The 22,789-nt window shown below is 31.1% G+C and overlaps 3 protein-coding genes across 6 annotated transcripts; 1 reads left to right on the forward strand and 2 right to left on the reverse strand.

The window, feature by feature from the left end:
- Positions 1-1,009: 1,009 nt before the first annotated feature.
- LOC137808728 (quillaic acid 3-O-glycosyltransferase CSL1) lies at positions 1,010-4,549 on the reverse strand. 4 transcript variants are annotated; one of them, XM_068609991.2, is made up of 8 exons: positions 3,849-4,549; positions 3,613-3,696; positions 3,252-3,374; positions 2,942-3,154; positions 2,745-2,844; positions 2,439-2,611; positions 2,013-2,360; positions 1,010-1,738 (listed from the first exon to the last, which is right to left on the reverse strand). In XM_068609991.2, exons 1-8 carry the CDS (start codon positions 4,461-4,463, stop codon positions 1,190-1,192), a joined length of 2,205 nt encoding a protein of 734 aa, XP_068466092.1. In that variant the 5' UTR covers positions 4,464-4,549; the 3' UTR covers positions 1,010-1,189. The 4 variants fall into 4 exon arrangements, with proteins under 4 accessions (XP_068466092.1, XP_090156038.1, XP_068466093.1 ...); XM_090299912.1 differs by having other exon boundaries at positions 1,010-1,692; positions 2,799-2,844; positions 3,849-4,543; XM_068609992.2 differs by having other exon boundaries at positions 2,799-2,844; positions 3,849-4,543.
- A 3,267-nt stretch (positions 4,550-7,816) lies between these two features.
- LOC137808729 (PLASMODESMATA CALLOSE-BINDING PROTEIN 2) lies at positions 7,817-11,229 on the forward strand. Its single transcript, XM_068609993.2, has 3 exons — positions 7,817-8,277; positions 8,474-8,507; positions 10,354-11,229. Exons 1-3 carry the CDS (start codon positions 7,962-7,964, stop codon positions 10,580-10,582), a joined length of 579 nt encoding a protein of 192 aa, XP_068466094.1. The 5' UTR covers positions 7,817-7,961; the 3' UTR covers positions 10,583-11,229.
- Positions 11,230-13,052: 1,823 nt separating this feature from the next.
- On the reverse strand, positions 13,053-21,159 carry LOC137808730 (ubiquitin-associated (UBA)/TS-N domain-containing protein). The gene is made up of 12 exons (XM_068609994.2): positions 20,837-21,159; positions 20,545-20,698; positions 20,102-20,197; positions 19,102-19,178; positions 18,826-18,905; positions 17,970-18,030; positions 17,493-17,560; positions 17,322-17,403; positions 16,144-16,230; positions 15,990-16,067; positions 13,498-13,617; positions 13,053-13,403 (listed from the first exon to the last, which is right to left on the reverse strand). The coding sequence occupies exons 1-12, from the start codon at positions 21,002-21,004 to the stop codon at positions 13,227-13,229; spliced, it is 1,248 nt and encodes a 415-aa protein (XP_068466095.1). The 5' UTR covers positions 21,005-21,159; the 3' UTR covers positions 13,053-13,226.
- Between the last annotated feature and the right edge of the window lie 1,630 nt (positions 21,160-22,789).

The raw sequence follows: 22,789 nt of genomic DNA on the forward strand, positions 1-22,789 counted from the left end.
ACCACATTAATGTTTTTGTTTTCCTCCCCTTCTATAATTGAACTTTCTCACATCCTACTTTAATGACTTTCTCTTCTCTCCAACCTCATAATCCAAACTGAGTAGTAAAAGATAAATCTTATTCACAAATAATTCAAATAAGTCAATTACGCACAATTGTTTAAGACTGTTTTTGAAATCTCGCATTTTGCAAGAGTTTAAGAGTGAAGAGGGAGAAAATGCAGTTAACAATGTATAACGCAATCATAATTTTGAACCACTTTAAGAATATAAAGGGCTAAATTAAACTTTTTAAAAGATAAATGACCAAATTGAACAAAAAGGATAGAATATAAAAGATGAACCATTTCTATAATTTTTTATTTTATTTTAAAAACTAGGTGTATTGTTCACGGAGACAATCTTATGACATCATTATTACAAATCTTATGTATGTCTTTTGAAGAATGAAAATATTTTCAAGTGGAAATAGAAAAGGACAAAGAAGACTTGAGTTTCGTTACTTTAACATTGTTTACACAAGAACATGAATTAAGACAAGATTCATGAAGGAGGAATTACTTTTACAAGAACATTAAAAAATCATCACTTGAATAGATATTAAGGTGAGACTTATTTTAAAAAATTACTTTTAAGAGAACATTGAAATCATCACTTAAATTTTAGGATATTACCTATAAAAGAATAATTAATTTTTCAAAAAATAATATCCTAAAACTTCCTCAAATTTTCATATATTTAAAAATCATTTACAAAAAAAAAATGACTACGATAATTATTGAGGTCAAAAAAATTAAATGAAATTAAAATTGTTAAATCTAGATGAATGATCTAGATTGAAAAAAATTATCTTTATGTCTTGATTCACACTTTTTAAACACTTTTCATACTCTTTTAAAGACATGTTTCCTTGAGACATTGTGGCCATGCAACCTTTCCATTCTCTTTGTACATTTGCAATGATGTTGGGGATACCATATGAAGATCAAATTAGAAGAGAAAATAATAATTAGAAGAGAAAATAATATCCAACTTGTTATTGTTCTGGTACAGATGTGGTCAAAATCCGGAATCCGGAATGAACTCTGAATAGTCTCCCTTCAAACTTCAAGAATCATGAAGTTATTGAAAATTATACATAGAAATTAAACTAAATTAGAAATGGAATACATGTAGCCAGCAGAGCATATTAAACATTTCCTAGTAGTTTAAAAATTTTCAAAAGAACAAGAGTAGCCAATATTACAGGTATGGCAACAAACTTTGAAATGCTTCCCTTGTCCTTCCTTATTAGGATCCCTTCAATGAGAGGGTAGTTGACAGTAACTATAAAAACTGCAAGGAAAAGCTGTATGAACATTTTGTCACAGTCACCCACCAATAACACTCTGTAGACTCCTCCCACTAAGCAATATATGTTGACAGTGATGAGAAAAAGCATTGGTGCTATAAAGATATTTGATGCTTGGAAATCATATTTATCCATTTGATATAGCAGAGTTTGTTCATCATTTTCTAGTTTGTTAGTGGGCAAGAAACTAGCTTCTCTTATACCAAATTTCTTTAGCAGTGCATCCAAGCATCCATATAAATGGCAAGTGACAGATTTCATCATCCAGATCCTCTGCTCATTTATCCAGTTATGGAGTGTACCACCAGTTAAAGAGACTTCTTGTAAATGTTTTAGAAGAGCTGATAGAAAGATGAATGCAAAGACAATGAAAAAAGGGTCTGAAACCTATGAAGAAGAACAAAAGAAAAAGGAAAAAATGGTTTTAGCATGTGAAGCAAATATATGCACGAATGTGACACTTAAAAAAGAAAAATGATACATTGACAACCTTGTTTCAGTATACAGTCCTGTTCTTTACCTAAAATTTCAATTTTTTGTATGAAATAACGAAAATACTTTTTCTTTATATCATCAACTAGAGGTTGTATAGTGAAGTAGGTTGTCAATATATCATTACTTGACTTAAAATGGTGGGAAGTGAGGTCATTATTGTTGTTACCTTAGGGTATAAGGGTATTCCATTTAGTAGACTGAGCTGAGGGACAGTTGCAAGACACCAAAGGGGCAAGCAATAGAGAGGGAAATATGTGAGCCATGCAAAACACAGACACTGGAGAAGTGGCATCCTTGTTGGTCCATATATAAGGGGGCAAAATCTATTTATACCATTTTCAAACAAACCACTGTACCATCTAGTGCCTTGGATTAGTACATCATTCAAATTTGTTGTAGCTGTACCTAGGAACTGTGGCTTGGATGGTTCACAGAAAACTGAAGTCCATCCATCAGAATGCAAGACAAATCCAGTAAGGTAATCTTCTACTACACTATAATATAAGAAACCAACCTGCAACAGTCAAAAAATTTTGCACATTTTTTAGACAAGAATTTTGAAAAAAATAAAATAATTAACAGGTCTACCTACCTCTTCTCCCCATTTAGTGCCAATTTCATAGCTACAAGAAGCCAAAAAGTGAGGTTCTTCTAGAAATGCATATTTCTGATCAGATACCAAATCACTTGTGTTGTTTCCATCAAGTGATCTGATGAATTCATTAGATGAACCGAACTGTTCTTTTTGTTGCAGCAGATCACTTCCTAGGATTCAACACAAAGAATAGTAAAGAGTATGGTAACCTCTCAGTACAAGGGCAATGTTTATATGTCAATGTCATTGAAATTTTGTGTTTTAGGAAGCAACTAGATAAGAAAATGTTGTTTAATTTAATACCTTTCCTAGCACAGTTTCCAAACAGTGATGCCCTTTTTATATAAAAGCCTGTACCTGACATAACAGGTCCCTTAAGCCCATCCATACCTTGCCATTGTAGCTGAATTGTCCAAAAAACAAAGTTAGTCAAGCATTGCACCATCTTCTACAATATGAAACAATTACAAATGTCTGATTTAGATGTCCTTAGTTCTTACTGAAAACAGTGATCTCAGCTGACTATCATAGATGTCATTCTTGCTGATGTTGTGAAATTTCTGAGGAAATTGAACAAAAGACAAGGAGGATGACATCTTTGGATCAAGGTGAAAACACATGGCATATCGAGCTGAGGTTGGATCATTGCAGAACATGTCACAATCTAGAACTAGAATGTATGGAGAATTACTCATCACTGAAGAGACACGAAGCTGCAGTGTAAGATGGGAAAACATTATACTTGTTGTGTTGGTAAAACAAGTTTTGTATGCAGTTTGGCAGATACACAAAAGAAAAGTATAGTCATACAAGGACATTGAGGGCTCCAGCCTTGAAATGGTGGGGATGAGAAGCCTTTTTCTCACGAGAAACATACACAAGGACAGGCATTTTCACATTATCTACATCATCTGTGATACTTTCTTGAATCACCTGCCAAAATGCAGATTAATAAACCAAATTCCTAACATAATTTGTTTCTCATCATCGTAGTGTATCAGTAGTACCAAGTTGGAAATCACATCTTAAAGTTTTACAAAAGTACATCATAAACCATTTTAGTAATTTTTTTGTTACCAGAATAGTAAAAAAACCAGAATTCTGTTTCTTTATTCAAGTTGGTCCAATCCAATATTCAAGCCAAAATGAGAGACGCCAAACGCTAGTATACCTCAATGACAGATGGATGATCTCTGGAAAATGGCCTATCTTTTCTGAATGCCTTTATCTCTTCTTTAAAACCCTCATACTGTTCCTGCAAATTATTTAAAAATCATTAAGTGAGCATCTACAATAGTTTATATAAGATTTCAACATTATTTAAATACTACAGAGTCAGATATATTTGCAAAGATTGTTTATTTAAAAACTAAAAGATGAATTAAACCAAGTTCCCTCAAAGTCAACCTTGATCTTATGCTTATCTGCCAAGTACAAACTACTCCTTGCAAAATCAGCATCATCAGCATGATCCTCTGAAGCAGAGAAGTAAGCCTTGGGGCACCTGTTCTTGATTTTGTACCTTGTGCAAAAGGGGAGCCAGCACCTAGCAAATTTCCAAGCCTCCCTCACACCATGCAGGGTCAAAGGAGACCCCCCATCATCTGAAAGATACACATGCAGTTTCTCTGGAGGGTAATCCAGAGCCATGGCTGACAAAACAGTGTTCATCACATCCAAAGTGGGTTCTTTAGTTGGATCTGCAGTGCATATGAACACATCAATAGGAGGAAGTTTGTGATCCTCCGGCAATCTTTCTGGGAAGACAGAACGTGAGATGGGGCGCCAGCGAAAGGCTTGATCAAGGATCCAAACGAAGGATAGAATGGTTTCTGAAGCAAAAACAAGTAGCCATGATAACAAGCCATAGCCTTGTCTGTTTTGTGGGAGTTGGAAAAGAAAACAGAACCTGTAATAGAACAAGAAGGCTAAAGCTGTGGAGTGGAGTAACAGGTGAAGTCTATTAACGATGAGTTGCAGGTTTTGGACATGGAAGGTATTCAGAGGAAGAAGGCTCTTCATTGTTTTGCATACATGCAAGAGGTGAAGTCCATTTCTCTATATAAGTATTGGATTCTCCTTTTTTAGTGATATTCTTCAACTTTAATGCCATAGTATATTCTTCAACTTTAGTCATCTTCTACCACCACCTCAAAAAAGACAAAAATATTCTTAGAACTATAAGAGTCGTATATCATTTTTTATGTGATAGGATTTGAAGTAAATATATATAACAAAAAGATAAATTTAAATTTAAATAATGTAAAAGAAAATATTACAATAATAATATTAAGATTTAGAATTAAATATAATTCTTGTGATGCATTTAGAAATAAATATATAATAAAATTAAATATATAAAAAATATTAAAATGATAATATTAAGATTTCTAATGCGATTATATAAAAAATGTGTAATTGATTTTTTTTTTTATAATAAAATATTATATTATAATGATAATAATAATTAAAAGTATAATAAACTAATAATTTATAAAGTTGTAATGAGAATGTAAGGAAAAAGTGAAAATACAAAGTAGGATGATGACTGAGAATAATTTTAGTGTTGAGTTTTAAAAATATAAAGCTCACACTTAAGTTATATACATTTCATTGATAATTAATGATGTGATAGGAATAATATTTAATTATGATGATCCCATACAAATTTTTCAATTGTAGTATTTTGAAATTTTGGTGCATCTTAGAAAGAGATGAGAATAAAAAGAGAAATTGTTATAAGTGTTTAACATAAAGATTTAGACTTTTCTTTAGGATTTTTTCTAAATAAAACGTTACTGTAGAATTTTCTATATTCTTATTTAATTAAAAACTTTCTAGATTTTATTCAGAGAAATTTAAGAGTTATTTTAGATATTTTTTTTATTTCAAATTATAATAACATTTTTTTTTAATTTAAAATTTTCTTCTTCACATCAATCTTTGTTCTTAATTTTTGAAAATTTTGAAACTTTAATAATTTCATGAATCTACAAGTTAATATATGATCATGTTTTCTTCTTCATAGGATCTTTTGTACATGACTTCGTTGAGTTCTAAATTTTTTATTATTCTTCAAAGAAACTCGAGTTTGGAGGGTTTGCTCCAATGACTTTTATCGTCCTTGCTTCATGAGCTTGTAGAGAACATTTCAATTCTTCAATAATCATGGAGTTAAGATATTTTGACTCTTCAACTACGTACCACATAATCGAACTTTGAAGTTAAGGAACGTAGGATTTTCTCTACTACATAAACATCTTTTATTTTATCTCCATATTCCTTCAATTGATTAACAACCACATTTATTCTGGAGAAATAATTCAAAATTAATTCGGATTCTTTTATCTTCAAAACTTCAAAGTCACTTTTTAGTGATTGAAACTTTATCTTCTTCACTTTATCAATGTCTTGGATTACTTTTTCGATATCTTCCAAGCTTTTTTCGACGTAGTAGTATAAACAACTTTCTCAAACACCAGGTCATCCAAACAAACTCTCTATCTCATATTGAAACAATATTTATTCCCTTGTAGTTCCTTATAATATTTTTCTACAATCTCCCAAACACCTTGAAAGTGTATTAGTGCTTTCATGCAAAGACACTATTTTTCATAAATTTCTTTTTATAAGACTAGAAAATTTTAGAAGGTGGTATACCCATTGTTTGCCATCTCTCAAATCTATTTTTCTCTCTTTTAACTCTCTAGATCAAACCAAATCCTCGATACCACTTTGTTCGAGGAAAAGATAAGATTAAAAAAAAACTCAATTTTTCTTGCATTAAAAATGTCAAATATAATAAAATATTACTTGTATTTAATGAAGACATCTAGACTCTCTTTTAAGAACTTTTCTAATTAAAACTCCACTATAACAAAATCACATAACTGATGTTAGTTTAATTTTTTTTAAACAAAGCCGTATATAATTTTAATATTTAGTTCAAATATAAAGTGGGGAGTAAACCAAAAGGTAATCCAAGTGCCAATCCTTGTTTTGGAAATATCTTGTAGAATTTTAAAATCATTTCATTTCTTAACCAGTGACTCCAGAATTGTATATATTTATTTGCTTCTATAACGTTTATCTTAAATATTGTCTAATAATAAATAATTTTTAACATATAATTAGATTATTTTAAATTACAATAAGGAGACAAAGAAAAAAAAAAACCCTGAGATTATCTATTAGAGTGTGTTTGGATTGGAGAGGAGATTTGAAAGAGTAGATTTAAAGTGATTTGAGAGGAAAGTGAAGTTTTTGAATTTTAATAGTATTATGATGTAAATTTTTAATAATTATAAAATATATATTATAAATTAATTTTAATTTTATTTATTTATTCTTATCAATATTAATTATTATTTATATATTTTTAATTATAGTTGTTATTTCATAAATTTATTATTAATATTTTTATTTTAATTATCATTTTATATATTTATTAATATTTTAATAATTGTTATTATTATTTATGTTGATAATATATATATATATATATATATATATATATATATATAATCAAAATCTTTGCAATTCTTCGCAAATATGGAAACAAAGAAAGTTAAAAGTATTTTACCTTGTTTTCTACATTTTATTATCTTGATTTACGAACTTTCAACGCATTTCTCATCTCATAACTTTCTATCGTTGAATCCAAACGTATCATTAGGGAACAGGTTTGGGGTAATGACATTTGTTTAGTTTCACAACTCGAAAAATTATATACAATTCTAAAATTTTGTATATAATTCTTGATGAGTTTAAAAATAAATATATAATAAAAAATAAATTTATAATTAAATGATATGAAAAAATATTAAAATAGTAATATTGAAAGTTATAATGTAATTTATGTATTACAAACAAGAACATTAATATGATACGTATATATGAACACAAAAATATGTACAATTTTTAAAATGTAAAGCACGAGAATACGAATCTAGATATTATATAATTATAAACTATATAAATTGATAATAAAAATTTATCTACACTAAGAATGTTTTTTATGACTGATTTAAAAAAATTTATTTTTATTTTTATAATTATAATAAAAATTTATAAAATAAATTTAAGTTTTATAAAAATTAATGTATTTTTATTTCTAAAATTATGTTAAACTTGTAATAAAATTATCACAAATTTAACAAATATTTTTATAAAATGTAATTGTATAAAAACGATAGATTATGAATATATCATTAATCTTTGACAAGATACGAAGTGACGTTGATATTTGATTTTGATGATGGGAGACAGACATTAACGTTAGAACACAGAAACCAAGTTACAGTATGATGTGTTATGTTCTGTTCTGATAATAAAAAGAAAAAGAGAATGCAAAAAGAAAGCGAAAGAGGCTTCATTTCCCATCTCTGCACTCTCTAACCCACCTTAATATAATCTCTCCTTTTTCTCCAAAAACTTCTCTCTTCTTTCTCTCTTCTCTCTCTTTCTCTCTCCACCTTTACCAACTAAGCAAAGCAACACACTGAGCTATAACTTTCTCCAATGGCAGCACCAAAGTTTGTTCCTCTGTTGTTACTAACCATGATGGTGGAAATCCAGAATGTGGTTGGTCAAGGTGCTGCGACTTGGTGTGTGGCAAGGAGTGATGCCAGCAATGATGCACTGCAAACGGCTTTGGACTATGCATGTGGGGCTGGTGCTGATTGTCTTCCTCTTCAGTCTGAGGGACTCTGTTTTCTCCCTAACACCATTCAGGCCCACGCTTCCTATGCCTTCAACAGCTACTATCAGCGCAGAGCCAGAGCTCCTGGCTCCTGTGATTTTGCTGGAACAGGCACCATTGCCACCAGTGATCCCAGTATCTCTCTTTTCCTCATTTCCATTCTTTTTTCTTACTCACTCTGTTTCGGTTGGAGTCCCACATCTATTAGTTATAGGAAAAAAAATACTCACTCCGTTTTTTTTGTATGGCCATTTCACAGCAATGAGTTTTGAGATGTTTTAAGTTGTAAAGTTTTTTTGAGAGTTTGATTTGGTTTGGTGTTTGTTTGCAGGTTATGGATCTTGTGTGTATCCTTCTACAGCAAGGTATGATGGCCTTTTCTGTATGGTTTAAGTTCACTCTGTTGCTGATATTATATTATTGTATGAAGATTTTGATTTTATTTATTTAGAATTGGTGAAAGTGAATGTGTTTCTTGATGTTGAAGTAAGTGGATTCTCATTGTCCTTGTGAGTTTATTTTCACCTTTCTTTCATTCATTCATTCCCTTTGCTACCTTTTCCTCTGTTTGGTTGAGATGGCGTGCTTGATACGATAGAGAAGACTTAACAGTGGTGAACAAAAATGGCTGTTTTGAGAGAGCTGGATTGAACAGGAGGAGGAAGATGAAGTGGGTCTTGTGCATGGCTACCTAATTTTACTCTTTTCTGCTCAAAATTTGTTTTTTCTGTGTTTGCATTTACTTGCACAAGGTTTTTCAACTTACAGTTTCTGGGGAAGAAAAGAAAAGTAGCATGCTTGTTGAATCTTTTAGAAATACAACACAAAATCATATTTAAGAGTAAAAATCATATTTGAAAATGTGGGTATATGGTATATCCTTCTTTGGGGCATATATATATAAAAGCTTGAACATGGATCCAATTAATTTGAAAATTGGAACCAAAAGCATTTTATGTTATAATTTTCAAAATCTTGGGCTGCACAATTTTACTGACACACTGTGTGCTCTCTCTCAGAGTGTGTTGGTTACTTTTTCTGCACTTTGTGATTGAACCGTTGGATGAGTCTTGTGTATGGCCCACTTCATCCAACGGCTCACGTTCACCATGATCGTACGTGTTGATCTTCACACATGAATCATATTTGTGGTATTTGCTTTATGGCGTGGTAAAGTGAGTGTGAAAGTATCTGATGCAACATTGCAGTGTTGCAGTAATTGATTACGTTTATGTCAGATGTTTTTTTCTACCAATATAAATAATCTGTAGAAAATGGCATATACTTGTTCAGATGTTCTTTCTCAATCCTGAAATTGACTCATCCATGAATCTATCCACATTGTTAGATGAGCCCTTTGCATCAATGGGTGAAATAATAAACTCATCCACCTTTCAACCATCTCTCATTGATTTGATTCTTGCTGCTCAGATTTTTGTCTTCTTATTAGTGCACTCATAAAAAATTCTAAAAATATATTAGATAAAAGTCTATTATATGGATCAAATATCAACTTTATTGTGACAGATTTTAATAAAAGAGAAGATATAGTTTGGGGGTAAGGTGACTTACATTACATGAAAGGAATTTTTTAGATGGATAATTACAGTTAGGTACAAAGTAATAACTGGTGATTTACTTTCTGAACTATGTGCTTAGCAAGTTTAATCAATTGATGTGCTTAAAAGTTATGCACTTAGACAGAGCAATAAGAGAAGCATGCATGTTGTACACAAATGGGGGATCACATGAAGATGCTGGTTGTGATCTAATCATTGCTTGGAATGTGTTTGACACCTTTTGTGTGTGATTGATTTCTCATGCTTGATCTAGATCTTGGATCACACCCTCATGGTTATTACAATGTAGAAGTTAGATGTATTACAACTTTCCTTCACATGGCTCATGCAATCCAAGAAGAACCAGAAAGAACAGTTTTATTCAAAAAATTTATGCAGTGAAAGTCTATAGGCATTTATTTCAGCATTCATAGTTGTTGATTCCTTTCTTTTCCACAAGTATAGAACTTGTTTACATTGTCCTCTGCTGTGCTTTAACTTAAAACAGTTTTGCATAGTGGGAAAGGTTAACTCCAAAACTAGATTTTGGGAACTGATTTCTGTGTTAAGCCATGAAAATGCTTTTCATTGATCACTGAGTTTGTTCATGGTTTATGGAGTCTAACATTTGACATAACAATTTGATGTTCAGTTCTGCTGGAGGACCAAATACACCAATCACAACACCTCCTATGAACAACAACCCTAATGTGCCATCATCAACCACAGCAACACCACTCTATGGTGGGGGAAACACTGGTGGACTAACTCCTGGAATGAGCACTCCATTTCCTGACAGTTCTAGAGCAGCATCAGAAGCAACAGTAACATGGTTTTTTCTTTTCTTTTGCTCTCATTATATCCATTATCTCCTAGTATGATGTTGGGAGGATTACAGTTTTGTCAGAGAAGTTTGAAAAAAAAATCATTAAATAAAAATCAATTTTATAGATAAAAAATAATTTATTGTTATATTGATTAAATTAGAGACCATTTTAAAAACTAAAAAAATCATTGATTTCTAAATTAGTTTCTATTATTGATAAATAGTGTCTAAATTGATATCTAAATTAGCTATCCGGTTTTTGCTACAAATTTAGAATGTAAATAATTGATAATTAAAACCTTTGATAGCTAATTAGATACCAATTTAAAAAATAATTTATCAATAATAGAAACTAATTTAAAAATTAATAATTTTTTATTTATTTAAAATGATATTTAATTTAATCAATATAACAACTAATTATTTTTTATCTCTAAAATTGACTTTCTATTTAATCACTTCTATTTATAACCTTATTTTATGCAACAACCACTTATACTCATTATTTAGGCTATAAGGTTATGAACAAGTTCAGCATGGCATCATGGTTCATTCAGGAAATAGAAGAGCTTGGTCTTTACTTTTATGTGATTCTTGATTTAGTTCAATAGTTCAAATTAACTCTTCCATTTGCAAACATTATTAATGTTTCACAAATAGTGCAATATTCTTAGCTTATAAAGTTTTTTTTTTGCTTTTTCATGTAATTTTGTTTTTGCATGCCTTTATTTTATTTTATTTTTGCAAAACCCATCAGTTAAGCACTTTCACCCATGAATTTATCAAATAAAAAAAGAAAATTTGTGTTTATCTTGGTGGCTGGTGAATTTCAATATTTAAAAAAAAAATTAAGAAAAATTGATGCTGTGTTCAATGGAACATACTTGTATTGCAAATTGTAGTCATTCAAAATGAAGACTCCATCATGTATAAAACACCATTCATTGATGTTGTCCAACACATTACTTAAAAGCATATTTAAGAAATTAATCAATAATTAATACCAATAATGACACCAATGGTAGACACTAGAAAATATATTGTAATATTGGTGAGGAGCATCTGTCATACTCTAAAAACAATGATGTAAAATTAATCAATTGGTAATATAGTTTTTATTTATTTTTTGTACTATTTATGTCATCGTATGTTGTTTTGTATATAATAATTTTACTGAATTTTATTATATTTAATTTGAGAGTCATATATAAAATAATTAATAATTAGTTAAAAGTATTTATAACATGCTTCCTATTAAATGGTAAAAATCTTAGCAAATAAACTAAGACCAACACTTTTAAGTAAATAACAGGATTTGGTTTTCATCTCCGTCATTGTGAATTGTTCTTTTCTCTCAGATTTTCTCTGCTGACCAAAGGTGACTAAATATGAAATAGAAGCAAGAAAAAAAAGTTTTTCAACTAAGATGCAATTTTTGTGTGTCAAATAACCAATTTTTGATTTTTTTTAAAATATTACTGATTTATGTCAGTGGTTATTGTGAAGAAGTCGTGACGATTTTAATTTTTTTTTTGTTATTAAAGAGTTGTCATACATAGGTTAATTTCTTAATTTATATTTTTAAATTATTTTTTATAGGTTTTATTATATATTTAGAAACTAAAATATTAAGCTTTTTAATTAAATTTTATTTAAAAAATAATAATATTTATGAGTTTATTTTTTAAAGGTTTAGTTTAATTTTAAATGACAAGTTTTGAATAATTATTTTTTATATATACATATTAAATCGAGTTTTTGTTCATGTAACTTAAAAAATTAAATGAAAATTTAAATAAGTATGTTTTCTAAATATTTAAAAGTATGTTTTCTTTTCAGAATAACAAAAAAAAGTGTAAATTATATTTTAAAACATATATTAATTAAAAAAAATATGTATAAATTATTTATGAATATACACATTAAAATAATTTAATTCATTAATTATAATGATTGACCTAATTTAGTAGAGTTTATTGACATGTTTACATATTTATTGTTTTGTCATGTAAGTTAAAAGTGTCGAGAGACTTTCATTTTTTATTTCGTTAAATTGTTAGAACAAGATTCCAACATCGTACAATTTTGATTAAATGCTTAAACCAAGATAGGTGGTGAATATTAACAAGTAATTGTTAACCGAGAAAGACCTTTATCATGAGCAAATTCAACTAAAAACATTACTAACTAGAATAACATTTAATATTTAATATTTAGTTATTAATATTATTTAATATTAAAATAATTTCATATTTAGCAATAATTAAAATACTTCATCCAAAATAAAATTAAAAAAATCAATCCATTTGAATTATTTTATTCAAATAAAAAAATTAAAAATACATTAAAAATAAAGAATTAAATTGAATATATTTAAATTCCCTGTAAAAGAATCTGTGGAAAAGAAAGTTTAATTCTATCTAATTTATTTCAATTTTACATTATGAGTTTTGGTAAAGTGGTTAAAAAATCCAAACTGGCGTGCATCACATTAGATAGAAGAAGGTGAAGTCATGAAAGAAAACTGTAATAAACCTCATAAACTTATATGAAGGCCAAGTATAAATCACTGTGTAGATATTTATGAACCTCATAAACTTCAGGTAAAGAAATAACAGGTGTTTGATGAAGAAAGAGTAGCAGTGGAGTTGGAAATAGAAGTGAAGTCTGATTATAAGACTTGCACCATCTTACCTTATCTAAAGAACTCCGAAAAAGGGATTCTTTATTGCAGAGTCTAGTTCAGATCCGGCTGAGTTCAGGATCGCCATATCAACTTTGTCCCTGCCCAAAAACAAGAACTCGCCACCATCCATCTTCTCAAACCCGCAAATTTCTAGAAATTCAATGCCCCCTTTCAAGGAACCAACTCTGTCCTGTAAAACACACCCAACATCAACACAAACTTACCGTAAGTTAAGGTTCAAAAGCATTCAGAAAATGGGGGCAATATCTGACAGAGTTTGATACCTGAAAAGATTGGTTACTAAGACGTATCTTTCTGAATTTTTCCTCGTCGGGATTTCTGGCAACGTTCCCTATGTAAGTTAGAAGAGTTTGGAATGCTCTCTTTACTCTGGCGTCATCCTCCTGCTCCAAGAATACGTGAACATGTAAATAGGCTAAAGATGTAACAATGTTTTTAAGAAGATACATTTTGACAAACAATATTTGAGAAGTAATGCAGAGATGTAAGCAATCAAATTCCTTTAGCAGAAGGTAAAATGCGGCTAACATTATGCATACTAAAAAACGGCCACGTTGCAGGATCAACTAGATATATCTTTCTGTATTATCAAAGATCAAAATGAATGTTCTACTCTCAATTTTAAGTAGCAGTACATCTTTATTCTGGAAAACACAATTTTACCACTTTTGCTTTTTGCCGTGAAAAATTATTAAAATTATTAGATCAAAAGGGCATGTCCTAAGAAACAGTTATCCTTCATGACAACAAAAAGGTTAGGGTATTGCAGTAAGAACCTAAGTAGAAAAGATTCAGGGGGGTAATACTTTTGGATGTAAAAGCTATATGCAAAATTTGCACTAAAAAATGTATTATTTAGCATAAAGTGATGGAGGTTTCTATGGTATTTCTACTTAAGATAAATAAAAGAGACAACATATTTCACAGAGCTTGATCATACCTCTCGTGTTCTCATATTTATATTGATAGAATTATGATAGAATGAGTAGAGGGAAGAGCAAAGATCAAAAACAAGAACTAGGTATAGAGATAGGTACAACTCATAAGTACACTACATAGCAGTTTTCCAATACAACTACTTACTACCTATATTCAATACCTATTCTAACATTACCCCTCAAAGTAGAGCATACAAATTGTACGTACTAAACTTAGAACAAATAAATTCAATCTGAGGTCCTCTTAAGGATTTTGTAAACACTTTTTTTGCAAGTTGATCATTCCCAAATAAAATGACAGTTAATTTCTGTGTTTAGTCCTCTCATGGAACATTGGATTAGAAGCAATGTGCAGAGTAGCTTGGTTATCACAATGCATCTTCATTTGTTGAATCTCACAAAAGTTAAGTTCCTGAAGAAATTGTTTCACCCATACAAGTTCACAAGTAAGAGACGTCATTCTTCTATATCCACAGCTTCAACAGTTGATCAGGCAACTACATTGTGCTTCTTACGTTTTCAAGAAATAATTTTTCCTTCCAAGGAAAATACAATGTCCTATAGTAGAGCTTTTGTCAATAGGGGATCCAGCGTGATCAACATCCCTACACCCAGAGATTTGGGTGTTTACTTTATCTTCATCTAGCAGACCTTGTAATGGAGCCTTTTTGAGGTATCTTTAAATACAGATGATAGCATCCCAATGGCCAATACAAGAAGCCTGCATGAACTGCCTAACAATACCAACTACAAAAGATAGATAAAGTCTAGTACTAGTAAGATAAAGAGTATTTCGGACCAGTCTTTTAGATCTGGATCAGAGTCAGATTCACCTTGTTTCATCATTAATTTCTAATTTAGGTCCATAGAACTATCCACTAATCTACAATCGATCATACTTGTCTCTTTTAGGATATATAGAGCATATTTCCTTTGAGAGATTACAACACCTTCTTTTGACTAAGCTACTTCAATACCCAAGAAGTATTTGAGGCCTCCAAGATCTTTGAATTGAAAATCTTTACACAAGTGTTCCTTTAGCTGAGATATCCCGTTAGCATCATGCCCTGGAATGACTGTATCGTCAACATACACTATTAAGTTCAATTGAGGCAACCCAAGAGAGATAATTTTTCCAATTGAATTTTTCAAAAGTAATGGTGGGAGTTTCGGAGAAGGAGACAGCAGGTGCAAAAGACATTATCGAAAGTGGAGACTGAGAGAGAAGAAACAACCACCAATAAACAAATAGAGAACCCTAGGTTTGGCCTCAAACCATGCCGAAAATGAAGAACTCGAGGTCAAAACAGAGACCAGGAGGTTTGGCGAGATGTCACGCACCTAACAACAACAAACCAAGAGTGTGCATGTTTGCCACGTGGAGCAGAATCTGCTTTCAGGACCGACAGGGTTGGTCATCGCTTGGAGAGACACTTCAGATCCGGTGGATACCGGAGAAAACTATGACGAATACTTCGATGGAGAAGACTGATACCAGCATGGCGGGATCAACCCACTCTGATACCAACTTAAAGATAAATAAAAGAGACAATATATTTCAAAGAGCTTGATCACACACCTCTACTCATTATAGAATTCTGATATAATCAATAGAGGGAAGAGCAGAGATCAAAAGCCAGATTTAGAGTCATGCAACTCATAAGTACAGCATATAGAAGTTTTCCCTACGTAATATATTTAATACCTACTTTAACGTTTCTAAAGCTAATGCTATTCAACGTTAGATTGACACCAGTTCATCAACTATCAAACAGTTATTAATACTGTCAACTACAAAGGTGTTCCCAATAATGTACCTTGTGGTTCTGCTTGAGAGAACGGAGGCACTCTCTCATTTGCTCAGCTTTTGTGGCAGGCCTAACAGGCACAAAACTCTGCATGCACAAATTTCAAATAAACATGTAACTGACAAAAATAAAGTTCCCATAATTTTTTTGGCCAAGATCATACCTTTTTCTCCTCCACAACAGGTGCAGGTGAAGGTTTGGCTGCTGAAGGTTCATCTGGAGGCAATCCAAGTCTCCGCCTTCTTTCTGCCTGTCATAATAGACAAACAAGGTGACTTGATTTAAATTCCGTGATAAAAGATATTTGATTTCCTATGCCATCTTTTGAAAGAAAAAGGCTTGTTGTACTCCTCAAGTTTTTCTAAAAAACTTAGACATTAGTCTAGAAAAGCTCCTGCAGCCATAAATGCGGTAGTAGCAAACTCCAAGATTATTTTTCGTTACCAACAGTTTTGTTCAAAATGCATAAGCTCCTTCTGTCCATATTTAATTTGATTAGCAATAACAAAAAGTAGACTGTCATTTTCGGAATGGGTGTTTCTGGTATAGCATGTATGGAAATGGGCATTGCGGAAACTTTCATTGAACACAAATAGTCACTGTATCTTCAAATTAACCCTCACATTTTTCTCTGCACTTAATGCTCCTATTTATGTGTATCTCAAATCATTCAATTCTTTCATTAAAACAATAAAATGGCAAAACAGAAATTAGCTCTTTCACCAAACTTTTTTGAAATAGGTTTCATTAATATGCATATTGCAGAACACTTTATTTGTGGGTTGGAGCATAACTCAACCATTTTTATCTAACCTATAACTTGGATAACCTAAATGCCAAGTGGAATGCAACTCCAAAATGTAAACAATATAGTATAATTCAAAAGAACATAAATCTATCAGATATAAATAACTTTTTATCAATAAAGTACAATTTTTATTCATTTTTGACAACCATGTATGGACAATGGTGACTTATCTTTACATAAACAGCCTGAATTAATGTCCTAGACTTCTATATCTTTTTACCAGAGACTGAGACAAAAAGTTAAGCAATCATGTTTGAAAGTTAATGATCTTGAGGGAAAATAAATTCAAATCCCAAAATGTATTATCAGTATCCAACAACAGCCACATGACAAACGATCTGGATTTAACGCATAAGGTAAAACAAAATCAAATAGATGTAAGCAACACAGATTTAGGACTGAATTAGGACTTATATATTTCACATGCATATTCCAATTAAAGACACTTCCTATGATCTGATTCAAAAGTCAGGTAAGAACTGGCTCAATAAAAGATCAAGAGAGAGAACAAAATGGTTAGGAAATGTTGAAACCTTGTCTTCTTCCAACTTTTGCTTGATTTTCTCCCTAGCCCTTTTCTCTTCCTCTTTCTCTGCTTTTCTCAAGGCCAACAACCTGCAAGAGGAACAAAATTTTATTGTAGCCAACTGCACTCAAAACAAAACACAAGATGTGCAACAGTAAATTTATTAGCTAAGCCAGACCGCTTCCTCTCATTGTCTTCTTCAATCCTCTTTGCTTCCAGCAACTCCTTACCAATGCGAATTCTCTCCTTCATAAAAATAAAGAAAATGACAATCCAAAGTCATTAACAAATATGGACAAACGTATTTAGAAATACTATATTACAATGTTATAAACTGGTCCAACTGCATAGGAATAACTAGACTTGTATAAGAGCAGAAAAATTAGTACAAAAGATGCCCAAAAACATTTTAAGTCATTGATTGAGTAACTGAACTCAATCATAGAGTCATACACCATGTCAGGGACCAACTCTCCCAATACCAAAAGCTAAAAAATGTACATGGAGAACCATGGTTGGTTTTATATCTCTAACAAAGTCTACATACAAGCACATCCCCATATTTTCCATGATGTAAAAATTTTAAACAAGTGTATTTCAGTAAAGAAAGTCACAAGAAATAAGTGAGAAGCAAATGGATGAATCCACAAAATACCTTTTCTCTTTCTCTCTCTGCTCTCTTCTCTTCCTCTTCTTTCTTCTTGCGAGCTCTCTCCCTTGATATTATAGTTTTAAAGTCAAATTATTACACAATCTAAAGATATATAAGCAATAATAAATAGGGTTAAAAAGTAACTCCATGTACACTAGCTCTGGACACATGTGCATATGTGCTAAACTACATAATATAAAAAATCTACATGTTTGTGTATTAATGGCCAGAACAAAAGGCCATTATGTTATGAACTTATGACAATATCAACTGAACACAAGGCCAGAACTCAATACATTGACACTAATTTCAATAACATTAATATTGTCGTGTATTAATGGCGTTTATACAACTGACATGAAATGGTAGAGGACACAGAAGAAGACACATTTCTAATTTCTAATAATTAACAACTTCAAGACTACCTAAAATTTTAAATCAGGGACTCAGGGTGCAGTACACATTCGCATTAGCTGTTAACTTAATCATCCTATGCTACTAAGGAAAATAAAGAGTGCATCAACTGTGTCCTTTAAAGATCAGGTGAAAGCAGATTAGGGATTACCTTGGGTCATCATCAAACATTTCTTTCATCAAGTAAATCAATACATTTCTAAAATTATTCTCTACTCCTTTCTCCATAAAAATATTAAAACTCTAAAATAGCTTCGTAACTTCACCCTTTAGTGTTAATGTTATCTGAATTAGGGATTACCCTGGGTCATCATTATACATTACTTCCATCAAGTGAATCAATACATTTATAAAATTATTCTCAAGTCCTTTCTCCATAATAATATTAAAACTCTTTCATAACTTTTCCCTTTAGTATGAATGTTTTCTGAATTCAGTTTTATACCTTAGTTCATGTTGTTTGGCCTTCAGTTCTTCAGGGGTAAGAGAAGGTTTAGGAGCCTCAATTTTGGAGTTGGCAGGTACCTGAGTGAATCATTATTCAGCAGGTTAGAAACTAGAGATGCAAGTTGATTACACTGAACAAATTTTGGCACTTATACATTACTTGAACTAAACTTATTTTTGTTTTAAGTTTGCAACATCAAATTTGTTACTTATGCAGCAATCAACAGTTAAGCACACAATAACAAAGAGAGATAGTAATAATATAATACTGTACCAAGGGCATCTGATCTATGTCAGAATCATTCTCATGCTCTACTATCCAATTTACAGCAGCCTCAAGGCCAGCATTACCTGTAGAAGGGAGAAATTGAATTTAATAATATCTACATAGAGTATCGATAACTATAAATGTTCAGATATATACAAATATTAATAAAGTATTGCAAATATTTTTGAAAATATGACTAAAACATTTCCCAAACGTCCAAGAATGTCCCATGACAAAAGGCACTATTATAATCAATTGTACTCACTTACATATACATAAGCAGCTAACATACTCCAGAAATGTGTCATGATGCAATAATAACTAAAGATGATCACAAACTATTTGTTAGGAGCCTTCACAGAGAAGGTAAAACACAAAAAAGAAATTGTAGAGGCAGTCCCTCAAAACTGTATTACTACTCAGAAAACTTCCAAACCAAGGTTTAGAAAGGAAAATAGGGCCTTCCCGGTTACAAAACAATAATCCTCCTTCCATCTACCAGATAAGAGAAGAATATATAGACTTCCTGAAAGAAAGTCTCAGCCCCCTTCCGCAACAGCTGTAAACAGCTAACTATCTTTTAAATTTCCTTTTATAATAAACTTTCCACACCATCTCATTATTCCCCTTTTCTATCACTATTCCATCAAAATAAAATAATTTTCAAGGCAGGAAGAAAAAATAAAAAATCTAAAATAGCAATCAAGCCTCGTCACACTAGGTGAGATTAGCTCTAGGATCAAGCAATGCTGCTAGGATCTATTGCAAGTCACATTTTCAATAAAAACAGTCTCATGCAAGGTGAACATAACTGGTCTTCCTCTATTTATTTTACTTGGACAATCCTCCATTTCATCCACCTAAACTACACAAGCCTATATTGGTCTTCTCACATGTGAAAGCAAAAAAACAAACCAGTTGGAAAAAAGAACAAAAATACGACAATATTACAATTTTGGACCAGTAAAGACACTACACAACTATGCAAGACTGCGAGTAAGTTCACCAGAGTAATGAAGCGCCCGCGTAGCCCGTGTCGTCGAAAAACCCATTGATTCGAGTTCCTCAAGCAGCTTTTTGTCAACTTCAGGAACAACCATTTCTGCATTACAACATACATCACAATCAGGCAAAGTACAAACTAAAACCACAACACCATCTTCACAATTATTCATTAACTATAAGTATCGAATTCCATCATTCATTACCTAAATGAATAATGGTGAAATCTCGTTTATATTTAAATACTCGCTTTATCCTGTACCTTCAGGATCTTGACTATTTAGTCATTAACCCACACACTTTCTATTCAGTTCTAATCTAGATTGTAGGAACTAAAACTGATTAAAAAGAACGTGTTACATGTAATTAAGCCTCTAATTCATAACTCTACAATTTTAGATTAGGAATATCCCATGTTAATTAACTCGGTTTAAACTAAAAAAACACCTTCATTTTGATCAGTTGATGCGGCGCCGGAAGGGTTTTCCGACGAAGCAGCTGCATCCACCTTCGGTGCCTCCAAACTAATCGGTTTCACGGTCTCGGAAGTCTTGTCAACAAACTCAGTGTGACCGGTTCTTTTAGTGTGCAAATCACTCTCCTGTATACGTGATCCAAACAACAGAACCAGAAACAGTAACAGATTCAGTTAATAACACACATACATAATATATAAAAGAAAGAAGAAGAAAATCGTTGAACCCTAGAATGAGAATCGAGAATTGTGGATTGGACTAACGGTTTTGGATCGGCAGGGTTTGGAGCAAGCGGTGCAAACGAGGTTGAGAACCGGTTCGGTGGATTCGGAGAAGTTGGAATGGGAAGTGAGCTCGGCGTGCTCTTGGGCTTCTTCTACGGTTCTCAAGAGAGCACCGCAGTCACCGCACTTGAGAGAAACCCCCGCCATTGATGCAATTGAATTCAATGCAGCAACGATTATCAATAAAACGATTTATATTTTGACCAATCAGCACTTACGACGACTCATTGCTTTCTGGATACAACAACCAAATGGGGATGCCAACAACACCACCGCTACAGCATATTCATCTTAGAATATCATTTTATATTTATATAAAAATTAGTTTAAATTTAAAAGATTTTTTAATTTTCTTTTGAAAGAATTATTATTAGAATTTTGTAATCTAAAAGGTTTTATAAAATATCAAGTAACAATATTTGGAAGGATTTTTTAAATTACAAAAAGTTAAAGAATTTCATGCATTTAATAAAAGAAATCATAAGTATTTTGTATTTTTAATTTTTTTATCTATTTTTCTGGTTTAGTAAAATTAGATTAATTAAATTGTATCTTAGTTAAAGTATATTTTAGTTGGTATTGATATTACACTAAATCATCAAGATACAAATAACATTTAATATGAGGTGATTATAGAAAATAATAGGCAGTGTTTATTCATTAGTCTATGTTGATAAATTGTTAACGTTCGAATAAAAGAAAATAAAAGTAGGTGTAGAAGAAGGAAACATGATTAATGATGTTCTATCTCTAGCAAAAGTAAACTAAACTTTTATATATATATATATATATATATATATATATATAAGAAATTCCAAACGCAAATAATAAAATAAGGTTTTGATTGAAAAATGTAAAATCAATATATAAACTATAATAAGTAATTAATTATAATTTATTGTTCTCCTATATAACATTTCTCCATGTATTTAAATTTGTAGCAGTTTTTCAAATATTAGCATTATTTTTCATTCATAATATTGAGTCTAAATAATAGGTTTAAAGTTACGATTTAGTGATAATCTAAATATTAAGATTTATCTATTGACTAATTCAATAGGAAATTCTTCATAATAAAATTCATAAGTTTAAATTTAAAACTGATCCAACAAACTAATATAAAAATATCTTAAAATAATTTCTTCTTTTTTTTGTCTTGTTACATTGCTGTTACTCTAAAAAAAATTCGTTAAAATCTATGTCAATTCTACTAACTAAACCAATATAAAAATATCTTAAGTAATTTCTTCTCTTTCTTCTCTTCTAACATTGCGTTACTCTAGCTTAAAAAAATACTTATGTTATCCCTCACTTCTTGTGGTGTTTTTCTTGTTTCTCACCATTAATATCAGAGCTCAGCCGATAAAGGATAGAGTGCCTCATCGCAGCTAGTGAAAAAAATACATGGAAAGCATGGAACCATATCTCATCATAGAAGGAGCTTCTCCCCAGGCCTCCTTTCTAGGAGAAGTCTTTTCGTATTGGAAAGACAGGATGGAGATGTAAAGTACGTATCAATTTTGGCTAAAAATCACATGCGGAAACATAGAGATCTCATTTATAGAAGAGGCTATGGTCTTAAAGCTATGGTAAGGGATGCCCTTGTCAGGTGGAAGGAGCTAGAGCTCTCAAAGCTCTAGAGTAGGAGGAAGTTGAGATATTTGAGGTTTAGTCTAATAACTCAATGATAACTCAGTTTTTCACTATTTTTCTCCACTAATTGCATTTCCTTTAGTAGGTTTCTTTTGTTCTTATTTCAATGTAAAACTCAATGGTAATCACAAAATAGAGTTTTCTTTCAAATATTTACGTTCAGAAAATATTTTTCAATCGTTTAACATATCCTGATAAATGCACCACAAAGGCGTTGAAGAAAAACCTTTTTTTTAAATAACTCAATCAACAACTGTTAAAAGAAATAAATCAAATAAA

Source organism: Phaseolus vulgaris, chromosome 3 (assembly GCF_051622355.1).
Source record: "Phaseolus vulgaris cultivar YP4 chromosome 3, ASM5162235v1, whole genome shotgun sequence".
NCBI classification, from domain to species: Eukaryota; Viridiplantae; Streptophyta; class Magnoliopsida; order Fabales; family Fabaceae; genus Phaseolus; species Phaseolus vulgaris.